The sequence below is a fragment of the Peromyscus californicus genome, unplaced genomic scaffold (genome assembly GCF_007827085.1).
Source record: "Peromyscus californicus insignis strain IS unplaced genomic scaffold, ASM782708v3 Scaffold_12__1_contigs__length_115047231, whole genome shotgun sequence".
Taxonomy (NCBI): domain Eukaryota; kingdom Metazoa; phylum Chordata; class Mammalia; order Rodentia; family Cricetidae; genus Peromyscus; species Peromyscus californicus.
In genome coordinates, this window is record NW_026294413.1 from 56,396,352 (window position 1) to 56,418,173 (window position 21,822).

General features: G+C 45.9%; 1 protein-coding gene across 1 annotated transcript in view; it reads right to left on the minus strand.

The window, feature by feature from the left end:
* Ebf2 (EBF transcription factor 2) overlaps positions 1–21,822 on the minus strand; it is a 200,961-nt gene that overhangs the window by 176,845 nt on the left and 2,294 nt on the right. The window contains exons 2-6 of the mRNA XM_052732870.1: positions 21,152–21,308; positions 20,034–20,097; positions 19,700–19,755; positions 19,181–19,254; positions 11,706–11,774 (exon numbers count right to left, since the gene is read on the minus strand). Coding sequence (XP_052588830.1) covers positions 11,706–11,774; positions 19,181–19,254; positions 19,700–19,755; positions 20,034–20,097; positions 21,152–21,308 — 420 coding nt within the window. The remainder of the gene's footprint in view (positions 1–11,705; positions 11,775–19,180; positions 19,255–19,699; positions 19,756–20,033; positions 20,098–21,151; positions 21,309–21,822) is intronic.

Genomic DNA, 21,822 nt, shown 5'->3' on the forward strand with positions numbered 1-21,822 from the left:
AGTTTCAGAGCCCTATTCTCTTACTCATCCTGACTCATCTCTTTCTTGACAACATTTCTATTTGATCACATCATAGAATTTTATAAGAAAAGAATCTGAAGCAAAAAAAAAAAAAAAAAACTGTCTGTTCTGAATGAATCCATGCAGCCAGTGTCCCTTACACCCCAGTGCTAGAGGATGGGTAAGAACGTGAAGGAAAGGGATAGGAACAGAGCTGAGGTGGGAGAAAGCCACAACTTTTATGTCTTACAGTGCAGAAAGATTTCACTGGAAATTGATGAGGGAGATTAAGCAAGCCTTTGGAAGGAAAGAAGCCTCCTGATGGAGAACCAGGTTGGCTTTTCCTCCCATTGTCTAAAGAATTACTTACAAATGGTTTGAATTCTAGACTTGGAGTCTCTGCTTTCTCACCAATATCCAGGCTACTAAAAAATTCAAAGATTGCCAGATGGCATAGTAGCAGCGCTTTGCAAGGAATCGAAGCTGGGTGAGCAAAGGGGACGTGTGTTCACGGGGGCAAGTGGCAACATCAGGAAAAGCTTTGGGGTGGGAAGGGGAGGGGAGGAGGGTGTGGAGAGGCAAAAAGATGCACTTTCCCCTGCCATGACCGACACTGGGGTGACCGGGCACAGCTGACTTTCTAACGGTGAGTGCTTCTTCCGTCTGCCATTTTCGAATCCACTCTCCAAGTTCTCTCTTTAAAATATTAATTTGAGCTGGAGCAAGGTGGGGGAGCACACATCTTTGATCCCAGCCCTCTGAAGGCAGAGGCAGGTGGATCTTTGTGAGTCTGAGGCCAGCCTGGTCTACAAAGGGAGTTCCAGGACAGCCAAGGTTACATGGAGAAACCCTGTCTCAAAAAACAAAAAACTAATTTGAACTTACAACTGTACTATTTAGTATCCTTTATGTCTTCTATTTTCAATAAAATAACATCCCAATGCTTTCATGGGGACATACGAATCACCCCAAAATTTGATTTAAATAGTCCTGCAAACTTCCCTTCACGATGTCCATGCACTTCTAAATCCATGAGCGGATTCAGGAAGTATTTTCCTTCCCACAATTCCTTTCCCACACTCAGTCCTTCCATCCTCAGGTCTGTCCGTTACAACCTTCACCACACCCACACCTGCCAAAGTGGCCAACGCCTCCACCCTTCACATCTTCTGGAGGTTTTCACCTCTGTCTCTTGTGTGGCACTTTCTGCATCATGATATGTCTGAGGGCCCTTTGTCTTTCTGTCTAAACAAAGTCTTGAAGGACGAGCTTTGTTTCTGGTCAGTCTTCCTCCTCGGGGCACACAGCAAAGTTCATGACACACTATGCCCTTCGTAAGTGCTTCCTGAACGAATAAGGATTCATTCTGCTTTATAACCTCAGACATATGTTCTTGGCATTTTTTTCTTATCTATCTACCACTGGGGGTAAGATTTCTAGGTCACTGTCAACTGATTACAGTTACAGGAAAGTCCCTATATGAACTAGCAAATTCCTCAGTCACCTAAACTCCTCAAGGCTTAGCAGTGAAAAAAATCAATTAATTAATATTAATTACTAATATCAACTGAATGCCTCTGATGTCCAAACCACTGCATAGACATATCAGGAGAAACAGGATGACAATTGCTATGGCTTCTTTAACTTGTATTTTTTCATGTGTATGAGTATCTTTCCTGCATGTATGTATATGTGCTACATGCATATTATATAGCCATAGAGGTCAAAAGAGGGCATTGGATCCCTGGAACTGGAGTCACAAATGGTTATGAACCACCAGGTGCATGCTGGGAACGAAACCCTGATCCTCTGCAAGAGCAAGAAGTGTTCATAACCCCTGAGCTATCTCTCCAGCCCCTTGCTTTAAAAAACAAAACAAGGCCGGGCGGTGGTGGCACACGCCTTTAATCCCAGCACTCGGGAGGCAGAGCCAGGCGGATCTCTGTGAGTTCGAGGCCAGCCTGGACTACCAAGTGAGTTCCAGGAAAGGCGCAAAGCTACACAGAGAAACCCTGTCTCGAAAAACCAAAAAAAAAAAACAAAAAACAAAAAACAAAACAAACAAACAAACAAAAAACATTTAGGACTGTGAGAACAAAGCACTTTCCTAGCATGTGTGAGAGCTCTAGGTTCAATGCCTAACCCCTCTCTCTCTCTCTCTCTCTCTCTCTCTCTCACACACACACACACACACACACACACACACACACACACACACCCCGACCGAATCATGTACTATGTGGATACCTTCACGTATTTAATACAACTCAGAGGGAGAGGCAGTTCTATTAACCCCATCAAATATCTTGCCAATCCTGGAACTGAGTCTTAAATGGGATCTGATATCCAAGAATAAGACTACAGTGAGGAACAAAAGACAAACACAAACAGGCTAAAAGACAACAAACAATCCCTATCTCCTAACTGAGATGTGACAAGTGAAAAGACTTGGGTAACAAAAACTGGTATCTCTGAGAAGGCAGAATCTGAATCAGGTCTTCACAAAGGGACAGGATTTGTATTTGGCCAAAAACCTAGGGCACTTAGCCTAGGAGGAAACAGAATATCCAAAGGAGAAGAGAGCAGACACTCAAGGCTGGTGTACTGGACCAGGAGGTCACAGAGCAGAAAATGACAAATGACCTGCCATCTACTTATCACTGAGCACTGTTCAGTCTCTACCTATATGTTTATGTCATCACAGAACCAAAACCACCTCATTAATAGTGAGGAGAAATTTCATTTTTTTGCTTTGTTTTTGTTTTTGAGGCAGGGCCTTATGTACTCTGGGCTAGCCTTGAACTTATTATGTAGCCAAGGATGACCTTGAATTTCTAATCCGCCTGCCTCCACCTCTCAAATGCTGAGATGTGTGCCACCACACTATCTTACGCCATGCTGAGGACTGACCCAGGACTTCATACATGCCTGGCAAGCACTCCCCCTGCTGAGCGATATCCCAATCCCAGGAACTGCTTCCTAGAAGGAACTTTGTTCACGTCCTCTTCCTTGACTCAAGTCGTTTACCCAAGGAAGTTCCTCAACCCACGGTGACATTCTTTCTACATCACAGGCAGCAGAGCACCCTTCCTGAGCCCCCTTTCCCACAAAGAGTTGGGAAAAGAGCGAAAAGTTTCCTTGGAAAACATAAGAAAATGATGAATTCACAAATCAAATAGATAGTTGAGGTTTTTAATTAAGAAAATCTAAACCTTCCCTGAGGTATAAAATTTTCACACACACACACACACACACACACACACACACACACACACACACACACACAAATATATATATATCCCCAAAAGTAGTCCAAGGCCAGGTTTTCCTGGCCTCTTAACAATAGTAGCTGGGTCTCCCACTCTGGAGATGGGGCATCTTCAAAGAGGTCAGTACCTCCTAAGCATCACTGATGACCACAAATGATTGTCACACCCGAAACATACATCTGCACTTACAGCTATAACCAAAGAAGTTAGACTTCAAAAGGAAGGTGACGGCAACCTACTAATACAATGCCCTTTGTTCTATAGAGAGGGAAACCGAGTCTGAGAGTCAGCTCACGGCCTCTGGACCCTTATATAAATGGTTCGTAGATGATTAGGGGCCCAGTTCCCGGTCTCTGTGGCCACAATGAGGACTGGTACAGCCCCACATCTAAGCATAAGTCTCACAGGTGAATGTGACTCACGCAGTCTCAGCTAACACGTTGCAGAGGCCAGCATCCCCTGCCAGCCCCCCTCCTTCCTGCTCCACTGCTCCCATCAGGGGTCCTTACTTGTCATGCTCCAAGTCTTTCTGCTTTCAATGGCTCTGAATTCTGGCAATTTTTTCCTCTACTGTACCAAACTATTTTATCTCCATCACTACCTGATGGAGTAAAATCTGATTTTACCACTGAAACTCATGAGGTGGCCTTAACCAAATGACTCCCCAACTCCTTAAGACTGATGCCCCAACCCTTGCACAAAATTGAGATTTTTTTTAAGTAACCACTAAAGCTATTTAATTACCACACATTGGTTAGCATAATGACCAGCACATGATGGGTCCCAATTAAATATTAGCTAAACATTAGTTATTGGATTAGAATCATTTGATTCTAAGCTAACTGACTTGCCCTTTTCCAGGGAAAAGGAGGGAGTGGTCACAGCTTGAGCACTGGCCTCGGGGGCTTTGCAGATGTCTCATCTGGGGCTCAAGTCCAAGAATGACCAGAACACTAGCTCTGTGATAAAGGGGCAAGCAGAGTCTATGCCATCAACTGGAAAAGATTAATAGGATTAAATTGATTTATTTGGTAAGGGAAATAGCTCCCTGCATCCAGGATGGATGTAGTCTCAAACACACAGAGAAGACCACTTAAGGCTTCACTCCCCCAGTGACCCTCTGAAAGCCTCTATCCCACAAGAAACTCTGAAATGAAAGAGACACACTCAAGAGAGAGGAAAGGCAATGGTAGCCAGAGGACCATGAGTCTAAGCCGAGGTTCCAGGGAGGAAGGTAGTCTACAAAGCAGGGAGAAATGAGAAGTGGCTGTTCTAGGAACTGGGGAATAGAGCTGACAGCTGCTGGTAAGGATGCCTACCAGATGACAGAAGGAGAAAGCTTCGTTTCAAAGTAAATACATAGGGACTGTGGGACTCAGTCAATAGGGTACTTGCTGTAAGAGAATGAGGACCTGAGTTCAGACCCCGAAAACCCATGTAAAAAACCACTTACAGCAGGCAGCGTGTGCCTATGGTCCCACACTAGGAGGCAGAGACAGAAGGATCCCTAGGGCTTGCTGGTCAACCAGTCCAGCTGATCAGTGAGCTCCACACCAGTGAGAAGCCCTATCCCAAAAAAGTAAGGTAGAGAGTGGTGGAAGAAGATACTTTCAACTTCTGGTCTCCACGTGCATGTACACTCATAACACACACACACACACACACACACACACACACACACACACACACACACACACACACTGCAATGTGGAGATGCCCTGAAGATGCTGTGCTAAGTGAAACAAGCTAATCACAGAAGACCAACGGATGAATAAATCCATTATATGTGATTCAGGAGGTAGACAGGTGGGTACCAGGGGCTCAGGGTAGGAAGAAATAGGGAGTTATTTGATGGGTACAGAGTTGTAGTTTCAGAGGACTAGACAGTGCTCTATGGATGGATAGCAGTGACAGTGAGCATGCAAATGTGCAATCTTCATCGTGGTAAAGATGGTAAATTCCATGTTACACATATTTTACTATAGTTTAAGCAAACATACAAAAAGGGAAGGAAATATCCCAAAAACTCTTTGTGGGCAATTAAACTCCAGATATTATTTGAGAAAACTTTTTGAATCACAATCATTCTGTTGTTCACGTGGCTTCTTGAAAAATAAAACATAGAAAAACATATCAATACTCCTGGGGGTGGGGCAGCAGGGGAGCTCAGAAACACTTGAGAAGAGTGCCCTCAGGCAAGACGGCACTGTTTAGTGCGTGAGAAATGGGTTGGACATGTTATTTTCATACCCTCCCTGGTTACACGTGAGGAGGCTCCCCCTGCAGAGATTCAAATAATACGGCTCGGGAGGGGAATGGTTTTTCCTGCCAAGACTGATGAACTGCGTTCAATCGCCAGGACCTACACGATGGAAGGAGAGAACCAGCCCCTTCGTGTAGTCCTCTGACCGCCACACGTACACTGAAGCTTGTACATACTCACACAGTAAGTAAATCAATAAGTAAATAAAAATTGCAAAGATTAAAAAAAAAAGAAGAAGTCTTGCCCTCTGCATCTATCCATTTTTTTTTTTTTTTTTTTTTTTTTTTGGTTTTTCGAGACAGGGTATCTCTGTGTAGCTTTGTGCCTTTCCTGGAACTCACTTGGTAGCCCAGGCTGGCCTCGAACTCACAGAGATCCGCCTGGCTCTGCCTCCCGAGTGCTGGGATTAAAGGCGTGCGCCACCACCGCCTGGCCTATCCAATTTTTTTATGGGGCTTTTGAAGGGTGGATTTACAAACGTGTCTACCCTGCACGTGTGCCCCATGAGAGCTCTGAAGACAACGAGTGCAAAGTGATAAACTTACTCAAAGCATTGTGAGGTTTGGTTTCTGTTGTTTTGTTGGTTTTGTGTGTGTGTGTGTGTGTGTGTGTGTGTGTGTGTGTGTGTGTGTGACACAGTTGCAAGGTTCTCAAGTATGAGCTTTGTAGATGACAACATGATGTGGAAATGTAAAAGGGTGAAGAACATTCCAATCCAATTACCCTTCACTAGTGAGCCTGTCTCTAAATTTTTTCTTCCTGTGAACTATGAGGTTATGTCCAACCCCAGAGTGTCAATGGACAGTCAAGAGAAACTTCCAGATGGAAGAGAGAGTCTAAAGAGAACACAGTCAGTGGCAACAGGACTGAGTTAGAGTTTTCCTAGGAACCACAAATGGAAGCTATTTCTATTTACTAGACAGTTCCTCGCAGCCAAAGATAGCTGAAGACCACAGAGAGGATTACATGTCACTGCTATTGTTTGAACATCAAAGTTCCCTCACAGGCTTGTGTGTTTGAACACTTGGTCACCAGATGGTGGCGCTGTTTTGAACCTCCCTGTGTCATGGCACCTAACTGTCTAATGTAGGGGCAGGCTTAAGGGCTAAAATTCTGCCACTTTGGGCTGAAGTCTCTCTGCTTCCTGGTCCAAGCCATCTAATAAACAGGTCCCACTTGTGGTGATAGATTGTGTTCCCTAATAAACTTGCCTGAGGATCAGAGGACAGAGTCAGCCACTAGATTAGACACAGAGGTCAGGCAGTGGTGGCACACGCCTTTAATACTATCACTTAGGAGACAGAGATTGTCTGGATCTCTATGGAGTTCAAGGCCACACTGGGCTACAAGAGATTGATCCAGCATAGGAGAGAAACAGAGCCAGGCAGTGGTGGCACACACCTTTAATTCCAGCACTTGAGATCTCATGCCTTTGCTTGGGAAGTACACATGCCTTTAATCCCAGGAAGTAAATATGGCAGGGCAGAGAAAGGTATATAAGGCATGAGGAAACAGGAACTCACTCTCTTTAGACTGAGGATTTCGTAGAAGTAAGAACTAGTGGCTGCTTTAGGCTGAGGATTTCGTAGAGGTAAGAACCGGTGGCTGCTGCTCTGCTTCTCTGATCCTCAGGCAAGTTTATTAGGGTACACAACATATAACCACACTCACTGGCCCCTGCTGTCATAGCACTGCTCAATGCCACTCCTTCTCCACCATATCGGACTGGACTCCCTCCAACCCCACATCATAGTAGACCACTGTCGAGCAGGCAACATAAAATGAGCAATATATCTGTCATGTTTTGTGTTTTCCCAGAGAAGAACTTGCATTTTTTTACACTAAAAATGCATGAACCTGGTGCCCTCCATTTACACACTTTTTCACTGCTGCAGATGCTTACAAGTTCTTCTGGCCTGGGTGTCGGCCTAGCTTTTTTGGAGGAACAACTAGTTACTCAAAACTTCACAAAGCATGCTGAGGACTCAAATAAGAATAAGAAAATAGAGCCAGTTGGTGGTGGCGCACGCCTTTAATCCCAGCACTTGGGAGGCAGAGGCAGGTGACTCTCTATAAGTTCAAGGCCACCGTGGTTTACAGAGTGAGTTCCAGGATAGCCAAGGCTGTTACACAGAGAAGCTCTGTCTTGAAAAACAAAACAAACCAAAAAAAGAAATAAAAGAAATAGATGTGTGGGACTGGAGAGATGGCTAAGTGGTTAAAAGAAGTAACTTCTCTTCCAGAGGACACAGGTTCGATTTCCAGCACCCACATGGTGGCTGACAAATACCTGTAACTCCAGTTAGGGGACCCAGCATCCTTTTCTGACCTCTCAGGCACTGTACCACATTGTGTACAGACATACATGTAGGTAAAACATTTATGCACATAAAATAAAAATAAAGCACACACACACACAAAAGATAGGTGTATGGTTCTAGAGCAATCAAGGTAGGGAGCCATTTAGCAGGGCACAACTCCAAGTTTGGGGCTAAGTCTTTGGAAATGGAAAACTAAATTCCCGGTAAGGGCTCTCCTACTATGAAAGCTAACTGTCAGTTAAGGGGCCACACAATGGCAAATGTTACTTTTCTAACTTGGAGCAGCCTGTTGGAAACCGAGTAGCTGCTGAAATGTGATCACAAGAGCTCCTTGGGAAATCTGGTTGTTTTGTTACAGCCCAGAGTCCCTGGTGTCATGGAGGAATGCTGTTTGCCTCATCCTGACCAAAGGCTCTAATTGGCCATTGATGATGTCGAGGACATATCTAAGATGACTGTTTTTTTGTTTTGTTTTGTTTTTGTTTTTGTTTGCCTGCCATTCCGTTATCTCTCTTTGATTCAGATAGAAGGGAGCATGGCTGCACTCATAATCTTTCCCTGCAGTTTTGAGTTCAATAAGGCAAAAAACAAAAGGGATCCGTGCGAAGGGGTAAAAAGCTGAAGAATGGTGCTCGTGCCTCTCCCTCCATGAACATTCACAAATCCAAGGGAGTGAATGGTCTTCCCTTGAGCTGGAGTGGGAGTGTGCCTACGCTGTGAGGAGACTCAGGGAGAGACGGAGAGACGGTGTAAATTAACTGCATCTGGCCAGGCTGGGTGAGAAGGGGATGAGATAATTAGCTGGCTGTATAGGAACAAGGGCAAAGGAGAGAGTTCTACGTTCACTCAGAGGAAATCTGAAATGAACTACTTTGCACCCATTTGGTGCTCCATAAGGGAATGCGACACCTTCAGCTTGGCAGACCTTGAACCCAAGGACCACATGCACCGGTCCACCAAACCGCTGGACGCTACAAGCTCTGCCTTCCCACCCAACAAATGGAAGCCTGACCACACGTCTTCTCACTTCTGAAAATGAAGGCAAGACGATGAGGTTACAACTACAAGAATTCGAGAGCAGTAAGAAGATGAGGATCTGGTGAGGCAGCCAAAGCCTTACAATAAGCAAAATGCACAAATACATAATAAAAACACATAATAAAAATCAGTTCTCCCAAAACCTGGCATTAACCAGTTTATAGCACTGTTCTGTTTGTGTGTTTCCACGTGTACATGTGCAACGTTTTGAAAGTAACACGTATTTCGGGTGACTCAGAAACTTCACCAGGCTGTTTATATGATGGCTAAAACAAATGCCACTGTCATATTAAACTCCGTGATATGTAAGGACGCAATGTCTACCATCTTAGAGGAATTTAAATCATTCTAACACAACCTATGAAGACACCTAATATGAAAATCCTTTGTCTCCACAGAGGCAAGAATATTGCATTCTGGGAGCTGCAGAGACGGCTCAGTGGTGAAGAATTCATAGGGGTCTCACAGAGCACCAGAGTTCAGTTCCCAGCATCCATGTCTAGCCACCCCCATGCCCTCTCCTGGCCTCTGTGGGAACTGCACTCATGTGTACAAATCCTCACAGCCGGGAACATACGAATTTTTTGTTTTTTAAGACTGCTTTCTTTGGTGCTTTTAACATGTATTTCTGAGAGTGAGTTTGGCTTTATTGATGAGTAGATTTTATAGGGAACTTTTTAAGGTAAAAGTCACTGCAAAGCTCAGAGTCCCTGGGATGTGTGCTTGTAAGACGCAGGGCTCAGTTAGCGCTTAGAGGTTTGCAAACATTTCTAAAACTAACTTACAGGGTGTTTATCCCAAGAAGAGATAGGACAGTCATGAAACTGGGTAAATTCCTGAAAGAGGTAGTAAAGTTAGGGCGGGGTAAAGTGGGGAGAGTGTTTGCAGTACAAATCTGACAACTTGAGTTTGGATACCTAGAACCCACATAAAAGCCAGACTCAGTAGCACGAATGTCTGTGATACCAGTGCCCCTTACAGGGAGACAGGAGGCTGAAACAGGGAAATGCCCGGAAGGGGCCAGCCAGCCTAGTGAAAACAGTAGTGAATAAGAACAGACCCTATCGTGAGCAAGGTGGAAATCAAAGACCACGATCGGAGGCTGTCCTCCAAACCTCACACAAGCACTGCGCCACACTCACAGACATGACCACACGTGCACTCACACACACATACACCCCACACCATACCACGCCACCAAGTCTAGATGAAGATCAGTGAGCTTGAGTACACACTCCAAAGGGCAAGACTTGCATCCAGGCTACTGACACGTGCTTCCAGTCCCCAGAGGATCCCAAAGGCATTGTGGGTAGGACAGAAAGGACATTCTGTGTAATCAGCAGCCCCTACGCATTGGTTAGAACAGAGAACATGCCTGGAGAATGCAACTGTTGCCCTGAGAGAAGCAGGAGCCTGACTGTAGAATCCCCTGTGTCCTGGTACCAACTCTGACACACCGACCGTGCACAGCATGTCACCACTCTGGGGCTCCGTTTTGGTTTTTGTCGTTGTTACTGTTTTTTCTATAAAACGAAGAAGATAAATGGCCCCCAAGAGTCCTTCCAATGATATATATTTAAGTTTGCACTTTTGTAAATACCAGAGAAACTCAAAAAAACAATAACAATAAGAGCCCTTAAATGACAAAGTTATCACACACACCCAACAAACACGTTCCATGCGTTCATTGCCCTCTTCCAGGCATCTCCATCATCCCCTGACAGCCATCTCTTTACCATGGATGAACAGTGATGCTGAGTGCCTTGACCAAGGTCAAGAGCTAGGACGGGATCACCAGTCCAACCTCCTCCACCTCTGGGGCTGTGTTACACTCTCCATGCAGAAAGCAAGCTGACTTTCCCGGGAAAAATGCCAGAGGTCCCATCCTTCCCACTGAGAATATACTAGAATATTAGAATAACAACTTTGGAGACGGAGGTCTCTCTGAACCATTTCAGGACCTGGCTAGAAACACAAAAACCCAGAGAAAGAAGCAACAGGGAATTCTTCCCGTTTTTTAACGAAAGAGAAAAAATTAGGGATGGGAATATGGGGTTTCTTAAAAAATTACATGATTGCTGGGAGTTAATTTGGTATTTCTTCGTTGGTTTGTAAGTTCTGTTTCCAATCACAAAAACAGACAGCTGAGGAGGCCTAAATCGCATTTCAGCGAATTAGCGTCTTGTCCCAGAGAATCTACCTCACTCTGAACACAGCATAGAACCCAGACTGTGGGCCTGTGTGGCAGGAAGGACTCTCAGTGTAAGAGCAAATTTGTCAGGAGCCCCTACGTGGTTACATGAGATGAGGGACTTCAAGTCCAGCAGCAGCCATCAAACATGGTTCATAAAAAAAAAGGCATTGAGACTGGGGTGGACTGGCTCCTCCAGAGAAAGGATTTGGTCATACCCTGCCAGACAGGGGCAGTGGTAGGCCCGAGGCCTCACCTTCTCTTGTCATTCACACACCTTATGAGACTGAAGTTGTGCAAATAAATCCGCCAGCGATTTGGAGCTACATGAAAGGAAGCCTGCACCCTGGCACCTCGGAGGCTGAGGCCGGAAAGGCACGAGTGTAAGCACAACCTGGGCTGCAAAAACAAAACCACAGCTCTAAACACCAAAGATCAAAGAAAAAAAAAGTGAATAAAGAAAACTAAAAGGAAGATCCTGATTTCTACATCCTAGCTATCGGAGCTTCGTGCCTTGTAGAAAACACGAAAGCCAAGATGACCGCAAAGTCCCCAGGGTCGCTCCCCAGAGTTGAGACTCATGAAGGAAAGACACTTAACAGCAGAGACCACATGCCCCCTACCTGTCGATGATGACGGGGTCTGACGGAGTCTCATTCCGGTTCCCACAGCTCTTCTTCTCGCAGCATCGACTGCAGACAGGGAAGGAAGCAAAACCATCGTGATGAGACGGTGTCAGACTGAAGAAGTTCAGTGAGCACACAGCATAAGAACCTCCTCAAATGCCCCAAGTAGCCTCCGGACCGTAAACTGCTCAAGAGCAAACTTTGTGGCAGTGTTCTGGTTATTAGAACAACAACAACAACTAAATCTGGAGCCTCCAAACTCGTTCAGATTCTCTATCTTAGAAGCTGGCTGGTCTCAGCTTTCCCGAGAGCTGTATCTGTAACTTAACCACAGATGTTTAGATTTTAAGGTCTACGAGGTCACTTCCAGGCTGATGCATGATGATTTTATGAAAGTGTATTTTAGGCCTTTTGTATCCCAATAAATAGTTAAAGATAGGAAGGGTGCAAGAATGTATAAAATAGACCAAAAGTAGCTGCCCGGGTGATTGTAAACCTTATTGACCTACCAGCTTCCTCTGGAAAACTGTCCTCTCTAAGCACTTATTTACCCACTCATTGTTGTCATTTTCCAAAGATGAAGGAAGAAGATGAGAATTTATACATTTTAAAATGAATAAATTTTATACATTTTGTAAAAATGAATGTACATAAAAAAAGAATGTTATACTTTTTAAAATCGAGAGGAAATGAAACACCAAGTTGGAGAAAGGTAGCTAAAAATTTTCGTCAGAACAGAAAGAGGACTTGAATGCATCAAGTCCCAGTCCTAAAGTCTCTGCCTCCCAAGGCATCCCCTCTGTAAAGTACAGGGAGCCTGGTAGACAGACAGACAGACAGAGAAATGCTGAAGGGGCCAGGCCCCCAGAGCAATCACAACAACAAGGAAAGGCTCCGAATGGCTTGAGAGCAAACACGCAGGTCCAAAAGTCTCTGTTCAAACTCATCAGCCAAACATGAGAAGGCCAACATGGTACAGAAATCCCAACCGCTGTTCGTCAGACAAGGGACTCTCAATGCTCACAGTCAAGTATGGTTGACTTAGCTTGTAGCCTTGACATCGCTCGTAAGAAAATCATGACCATCCCAACCAGTTGGAGATAGCTAACACATGTTTGTAATAACCATCTGCATGTGAGTGTGCCATGCCATGACTCTTCTGCAGCTCAGACCCAGGCTAGTGCCAACGAGAAACTGCTGGACCAGGAATAAGAGGCCTGACCTCTAACCCATCACTAACTAACTACAGGAACTCAGTCCATTATCTTGAATCCCTCTGAGTTTTGCTTCCCTTCTCCAGAAAACGGTTGGGTTGGCTATCTTTAGAATGGCTTCTAGGGTTCAGCTGATGAGGGTGAGGCAATAAGAAGTCATGCAAATTGTCAAAGTACAAAGAGAAATAGGAAGGAAGCCCATGTGGCAAGAAGAGATCTCAAAATGTGCTCCAGCCCAGGCAGGGATCTGCTCAGGGACACTCTGCAGCCCATTCACCTCCTGATCCTCCACAGAATTGAACACAAACAAACAAATGTAGGGGCTGAAAAGACAGCTCAGCAGTTCAAAGCCCTGACTGCTCTTCTAGAGGGCCCATGTTCAACTCCCAGTACCACACAGTGACTCACAACGTCTGTAACTTCAGATCCAGGGGATCAGTGCTCTGCTACAGCCACCTAGGGCACCAGGCATGCATATTGTAGGCAGACATATGTACAGGCAAAACAGAGGCAGAAAATGAATTTGTTTTGTTTTGGTTTTTTTTCGAGACAGGGTTTCTCTGTGTAGCCCTGGCTGCCCTGGAACTCACTCTGTAGTAGACCAGGCTAGCTTCAAACTAATAGATGGGACTGCCTCTGCCTCCCAAGTGCTGAGATTAATGCTGTATTAGTGGATTTCTTGCTGTTATGCTCAGTAAGACATTTGTGTATGAGTGTTTTGCTTGCATGTATGTATGTGTACCATATGCATGCCTAGTGCTTACAGAGAGCAGAAGAGGGTGTTTGTTGGATCCCCTGAACTGAAGTTATCGGTGATTCTGAGCTGTTATATGGGCTCTAGTAACTGAACCTGGGTCCTCTTCAAGAGCAGCCAGTGTTCTTAACTGATGAGCTATCTCTCCAGCTACCCCCTTTTTTTAAAAAATGAACATTTATGAACTTTTGCAGCGTATCTCTCTTACCAGAGATACACAGATTAATCAGTGGACAACCGTACCCTCAGAGTGCAAAAGGCCCTTGAGAGACATTAATGCCTGCTCCTCAAATGGGCACAATGCAGCTCTAAGACATGTATCAAATTAGTAAATATTAAAAATTGTCTCAATTTTCCTGAATGCCAGTCTTTGCCACTGGGACTTTCTGAAACAATATTTGACCTTTGAAGTTATATTAGATCTTAACTTTTAAAATTTCAATTCATCCCAAGATTAACACCAATAAAAAAGTCCTGGCCAGCTGTACTCCAGCCTACCAAAGCCCTTGTGTCCCCCACAACTCCCTACCCACCCTGTTTCTGGCTCCCACCTTTTCCATAGCTGGAGTATTCTTTCTGCCAATGTGTTAACATTAGCTGGTCAGGCAAAACAACTTTGTACAGCTCCACTGTTTCAAAAGCCCCACATATATTACCTACCTAAAAACCTCCAAAGCTAGACTCTCCTAACATCACCAGCTTGCCCCAAATATGTGTGCAGCACCGGTACAATTTAATTACAATCACATATGCCCTCAGAATGTGCCGATCTGTTTAGTTTTGGGGGGAATGATTCTGAAGAGGCCTGTAAGTTTGCAAAATTGCTCAGCCGAATTCAGCTGCTTTCCACAGGGATTTCCGCTGTAGTAAAAGAAAAAAAATTGCCCCTCCCCCAAAAAAGTAAGCTTTGTGCCAAGGTGGTACACTATGAGGGAGCCATGGAGGGGAGGAAATGGTCTACAGAGAAAAATGCAGAGAAACTGGAGAGCTAATCCTTTATTTCTAACAGGAATAGCACCTCTTAATGTTAACACATAGCAGAGAAAAGATACAGACATTCACTGGGCTACTGAACTTCAATAGTAAAAATATAAACATAATAACAAGTGGTTGTATTGCCCCATTTGAATGTTCCTTAAAATTTCTCTGGGGCTTTCAGTCAAAATAAATTCCTTTTCCAGTGTGTGTGTGTGTGTGTGTGTGTGTGTGTGTGTGTGTGTGTGTGCGTCTTTTTAAAAAAAGTTATCATTAATATGTTCTAATTGTGTTTGATTCTTAAGCTTTTGTCAGTCTTAGAGTGCCTGACAATCAAGGATCAAGGATCAAGCAATGAACCCAGGACACATAGAACCACAGTTCACCAACACTGTGGGTAGCTGACACTCAGGAACTGGGTCCCGAATCACTCAGGTGACATGATCTGGTTTTCTTTCCTCTCTAGACAAGGCCTGAATGACCGGCTTCAGGTTCACCCATTTTAGTACAAAGGCTCTTAGGGGCAGGTCTCTCAGTCTGAAGTTCCGGAGAAGAGATGTTTATGTTTTGTTTTGAACTAACAATGACTATAAAATATGAAAAAGATAAATTAATAAATAGGTAACTAAAGATAAGACTGAACTTCAATAGGTTAAAGCTTCCCTAAGGGCTGGGGTTAGGGGGCGTGTTTCTTTTTTCTTGATGTGTGAAAGTGAAAGCTGTCTCTCTGTCCCTGGTTTAGTTTAGTCTTCAATTTATTTGGGGTGCCTTCTGCTCAAAACACTCTCAAGTTGCTCACAGGCCTCTCCCCTTCCCATGAAATCTTTGAAGGAGGAAAAAGAAAAAGTAAGACGAGCTGGGGCTGAGAGGTTGGGGCTGAGAAAATTTTTATCACAGTCCTGAATCTTACCTGAATTTTTTTTTTCAGGAAAGGAGGAAAATGAAAAAAAGAAAGAAAGATGAAAAGATGGCTGGGGAAGAAAAAAAAGTGCCCTGGTCTCAGTCAGAGGGTGTCTAGTCAGCCAAACTCCAGCCCAAGATCAGCTAATGTGTCCTTTTTCCTTTGCAAACTCGTTTTTAAAATTCAACCCTCAACTTTCAAAAAATCTGTCTCTAATTTCAAACTCAAATAAGCTCACAGCATGGTGGCTTTTGTTTTGTTTTCTTCTCCCCAACTCCTCCCTGCAATTGCATAACAAAAGTGTCCAAATTCACGCCATCTGGCCGATAAAGACACTGGCCCCACTGCCCGGCTGGCCCATCTGATTAGGGCCCTGTCTAGCCTGCGCCTTGTGGCGAAAAGTCACAGCTGTGGGGTTTGCTCACGCTCAATACAACTCTGTTATTAGCCAGCTGTAGGCCTCGAGACGACTTCTGTTCAAATTATAATATCTTTTAACCCTCTGAGCATTGAGGGCACAGGGGTGGCTGGCAGCAACATAACACCTAGATATCTCCTTGCTAATAATTGGCAAAATGAACTAAGGCAGGGAAGAGCAGAGACCACTGGGGAGGAGAGAAAAAGTTATTCCTAAAGAGATGAATTTTGTCCCTTTGTTTTATCACACACACACACACACACACACACACACACACACACACACGCACACGCACACACACACACACACACACACACACACACACACACACACGCATGCACACATGCATGCCGCACACACACACAAACACCATCACCACTACCACCAAAGCCAAAGACCAGTTAGTTAATGAACCTTTTACCAATGAATACAGAATAGCAAACCATTCCCGGAAGTACCCAGGTATGCCAGGCAAGACCATGCAATAAAAGTATGTGTACTAATTAGTCACTGAAGAGCTGGGCACCCCATTCATGCCCTGTCACTGACAGCTGTAACTGACTGTTCAAATGAACAAGGAATGGGTCCCTTCCAGGAGAATCAGTCCCTTTGACTAGTGAGAAGCTCCCCTGTGCCTATCTATGGACTCACCTATCGCTCATCTCCCAACACACACCACACACACACACACACACACACACACACACACACACACACACACAGAACACACACACACACCACACATCACACTCACACACACACCACACACACACACATCACACACACACACCACACACACATCACACACACATACACACACACCACACACACACACCACACACACATCACACACAGACACACACACACATCACACACACATCACACACACACCACACACACAGACACACACACCACACACACATCACACACACACCACACACACATCACACACACATACACACACACCACACACACACACACACCACACACACATCACACACACAGACACACACACACACCACACACACAGACACACACACACTACACACACACATAACACACACACACCACACACACACTACACACACACATAACACACACACCACACACACAGACACACACACCACACACACATCACACACACACCACACACACATCACACACACATACACACACACCACACACACACACACCACACACACACACACACCACACACACATCACACACACGCATACACACACACCACACACATCACACACACAGACACACACACACCACACACACACCACACACACACAGACACACCACACACACATCACACACACATACCACACACACATAGACACACCACACACACATCACACGCACACACCACACACACACAGACACACCACATACACACCACACACACACTGCAAACAGTAACCCATCCAACAGATTGTTTATTCACCCATAATTAATATTTGTTTGAAAATCTAGTTTGGAAAGAAAGTCAGAGTGTCTTTCTTCCCTACTCTCCACTGCAGAGAAGTTACAGTACATTAAATTTTTATATTGTGTTACTAATGCAGACTAAACTAGAGGCTTTAAAAATTGATGCTGCTATTTAAACAGCATAAAATGAGGAGGATTTGATTAGGCTGAAAAAAATAAAAATGTCATCCTTAACTATATGGCTGCATGGGGTGTGTGACTATTATTTAAAGTGATAAGGAGAATTCATTAGACAATGGGCTACTTGGGGCCTTTCTATTCTTTTAGGATTGTCTCTCCAAACAATGATACTTAGAAGCACAGAGCAAGAAGAGACCTCCTTTTGACTAGTCAACCAAATCAAAGCACTGTGACTGTGTAGTCTAGGGATTACAGGCACGTATGTTGTGGAGGGACAGTGTTTTCCTTCTGACCAGACCTGTCAAGAGCTCTGAAGTAATGAAGTATCTCCCCATTGACCAGGCTGTGGCACTTCATTGCCCTTCTGTTGAGGCCATGGCCAGGCCTCAACTTTGCCTCTTGGTGAATTTGCTTTTCTAATACTTAGCCACAACCTAAACAAGCATGTCTGATTGTTATGATTTCTAACTGGCTGGATTAAGGGGGCAGGGAGGGCTTTAGAGAGCTTCCTAAGGAGCAGTCCCTACTAAATCAGATGGCCTGCAATTATCCACCAAAGTCAGGAACCAGGAACGGAACGACAGTCACCGAATTGAGAGCAGAGCTGGGGGAAGAACAGAAGCTCTTGCCCTCCAGTCAGGCTTTGGAAAGAGGGAGATGTGTGCACAAAACAGCCTTTAAATTCTGTACCAAAAGGACTTCTTCCCAGAGTCTCCTTTGTATGTCCTTTCCCGTTTATGGTAGGCTCATTAATGCCCTGACCACTAGACAGCATGCACTGAGCACTCCAAAAACATTATTTGAAAGATAGAATGTAAGGATGAATTCCCCACCACCCCCATCACCACCAATTTTCTTCTGTGTAAGTAGGAGAAAGAGGGCAATATGTAGAGCTCAAAATAGAATGCATTGGGTCCTGAGGGCAGGCAGGAAAGCCAAGAACTCCAGTAGACTGTACTTTTCACAGTGTGATCCTCTGACTCTATCTTTCCTGGGACCTCAGATGTCCCAAGAATAGGCTTATCGCTATCTTTGCACCCACTGGTGACCCCACTCAAATGATTTTTCTGCCCTATGATTTCTTTTTGACAGAAGAAATAGCACTGATGTGAAATCTCGCAATCATGGGAGAAGCGACTTTACCAGCAGGGGATAAAAAGCCCAGGCATCTCCAGGAAGGACTTAGGACCTGGCCTCTCAGCCCTCTGGTGGTGTCTTGCCTTGACTGAATCACGCCAGGGTTTAGGGCTCAGCGACTAACTCCACAAGTGGCACTCTTGGAAATCTACCCTGAGCAAGCAGAGTCTGGGGGAAGCCTTCATCCCAAATTCAACCCTGAGCCAGGCCTGATGCCTAGGCAGCAGCTGAGATTTCCCACCTCGAGGAAGAAACTCTGGGAAGCCAGGGGAATGGAATCCATCTTCTGGAATACCTTTCCCAGTCCAAAGGGCTATGCTCCAAAAGAACAGCCTTAAAGACAAGGAGCATTCTTTAAGATGGGTCCAGCCAGGGACAAATCAACCAGGTGCCTTTGGTAAAGCAGCCCCAGGAGCTCCCAGCTTTCCAGCCAAGCTCGGGGAGAAGGCAGCTCTTACCTGCACATCACCTCATGCGTCAACAGAACTCTGCACATTTCTGGATTCTTATTCTGTCCCTCATAGGCTATGGGCTGTCGGAAAGGAAGATATGGACAAGGTGGAGGCAAAGAAAAGACTTTAGAACAAGTGCAAAAATCGGTTCCCACTCACTGCCAGTTAGGAGACACTCCCACCCCCTCCAGCAGAGCTGTCGCCTGGTTAACATAGAAGTTTGTTCTTAGCAAAGAGGAATACCCCAGTAAACTGAACCTTCAATAATCGTTTGCTGTCTCCAGCCCTTTATTTACTACCCCCCCCCCAATCCCCAGCATTCTCCCATAGCATTGAAAACAGAGCAATGGGGGGGGGGGGGGGGGGTAGTTTCTGTTTTTATTTTGTTTTGTTTTGTTTCCCAGTGTGGACTTGAGGTGAAGGGAAGTGTGAATCCGACACTGTAAATCATGCTTAGAGGCAGAAAGTCACAGACTACCCACGCAGGGAGCAGGGAACCAAAGGCAACCTGCCTCCAGGGCTCACCTGCTTAGTGACTGAGTCGATGAGCCTGACATAGAGGTCCTGTTCTGTGCGGACTCCTGCAGGGAAGGAGAGAGGCGGTGGTGTGTGGGCAAGAGTATCAGGAGCGCTCTCCCACCCCAACCCCTTCCCAGCCCTGGAGTCTGATCCCGCAAGTCAGTCCATCAGGCCACAGACTCCTTGATGGAGCTGACCTGGAGGAGGACAGCGCTCAATCGCCATCCCCACCCAAGCCCTGCCCTCACTAGTCTACTATCTCCCCAGGTACAGTAGACGGTAGATGCCCGCTACCACCTGGCTGCTTGTTGACTGAGTGCCTGGTGAGGAAGCCACTTACCGTTGCTGTACAGGAGCTGTAACTTGTAATGGGTACCGTTGTTGGTCTTCTCATTGCCTTGCTCCTAAAAATACAGAAACCCTTCATTCTTGTACTTTTTGGTACACCCTCCCCCCCACCCTCCCAAATGAGAGAAGCAGGCCTTGAACAACCGGTGTCCAGCCCCGGGTCAAAGGGCAAGGAGCGGCTCCCGCCGCCATTGGCCACCTTGGGAAATTTGTCAAGGATTGCAGCCACTTGACCTTCACCAGCCCTGGCCTCTCCCTCTTAAAAAATGTCCTCATAAGTGCACCCCTGCCTCCGGCCGTGATGACCAGACACCCACACCAACGCTCTCTTTAAACAGTCCCCACCCAATCCTTCTGTCCTTAGCAAGCCCCTGGGCTTCTCTCTGGAGGAAAAAAAAAAAAGTGAGCCCGCCTGTCTTTTAGAAGGGCAACATTAGTTCTGCAAAACAGAAATGACCAGGCCCAGGGCTCAGGGACACAGGCAACTAGCTACCCCAGGGTTCCCTTTGCACAGTGGAGGAGGCTGGAGCCCAGTCACAGCTGTTGGGCATCTATTGGTTTAGGTAAACAAGCCTTCATTTCAGACCAGATCCAGCCCTCAAATCAGGGTTTGAGTTCAAAGGAGGCACTCCGTTGCTCGGGTAGTAAAGTGTTTCGAGAAAGAAATGGAGCCTGGGAAGGCTGGCCGGAGTTGCCACAAAATACTGAATTGACAAACCTGCACCCCTGGCCCTTGTCGCCGCTGCAAGGCGAAAATAATAAAATAAATAAATAAATAACCTGGAGACTGACAGCGGCAGAATTGGTTATACTTTTTTAAACAACCGTCTAAAGAACTTTTTCTCCGAGGTCAGTCGGTGGCCTGTCGCGCTCCTACTGACCCCAAGGTTAGGCGCCCGGCACTGCCGCAAAGCGCCAGATTCGGAGTAGGGACCAGCGGAGGTTGGTGGGGGGAATCTGCTGAGTTAGGGGCTGAGGGTGAGAAGCCTCAATTTATCATCCCTGATGATGCGAGCGGGAAAGTGTCGCAAGTGACAGATGGAATCCTTAGTGCTTTGCAAGGAGGGAGTTATTAGGCCGGGGAGTGGGGGGCGCCAAGGGTCCGCTTACTTTGTCGTTCTCCACAAAGTCCACGAAAGCCGTGCGCTCGATCTCCACCGGCTGTCCCTGCCTGTCGTAGAGCGCCAGGACAAAATGAAAGAAGTTGGATTTCCTCAAGTTAGAGGGAGGTTGCTTTTCAAAGTGGGCCCGGGACAGGGCCACTCCGCTGCAAGGGAAGAGATGGGAGGGAGACAGGATAACAGGGAAAGAGAGAAAGACAGAGCGTTAGGCGGTTACTAACGTGCCCAAACCGCGTGGCAGAGGGGCAAAGAGGTCTACAACCCAGGCCCCAAGACCTGAAACCTTCACGTCCTTTTCCACGTCCCTCCGATTAAGAAGCGCGCTCCCTTAGAGGAGTTGCAATAGGCAACCTGCTTCCATCCTCCAGTTAGTTGTACAGCCGGCCAGAATCCCGTCACCAGGCGGCTAAGTCTCGCTGTCGGGCCTTTAGTGGAAGCGAAAGACCAAGGACTGCCAGCTCAAGTCCCGAGAAGCGCTTCTAAACCGCAGACGCCTGCCTGCCGCATCTTTCCTTCAGCCTACTGCCAGTCCCCAAAGCTGTGACACAGCTTTAGGTGGGGGGATGAGATTCTTTGGCATCTGAGCAAGTGACCCCTTTAATTCCTGTCTAATGAGTTCCCAGACCTGTGACACAGCCGAAAAGATGGGAAGCCTGGAGC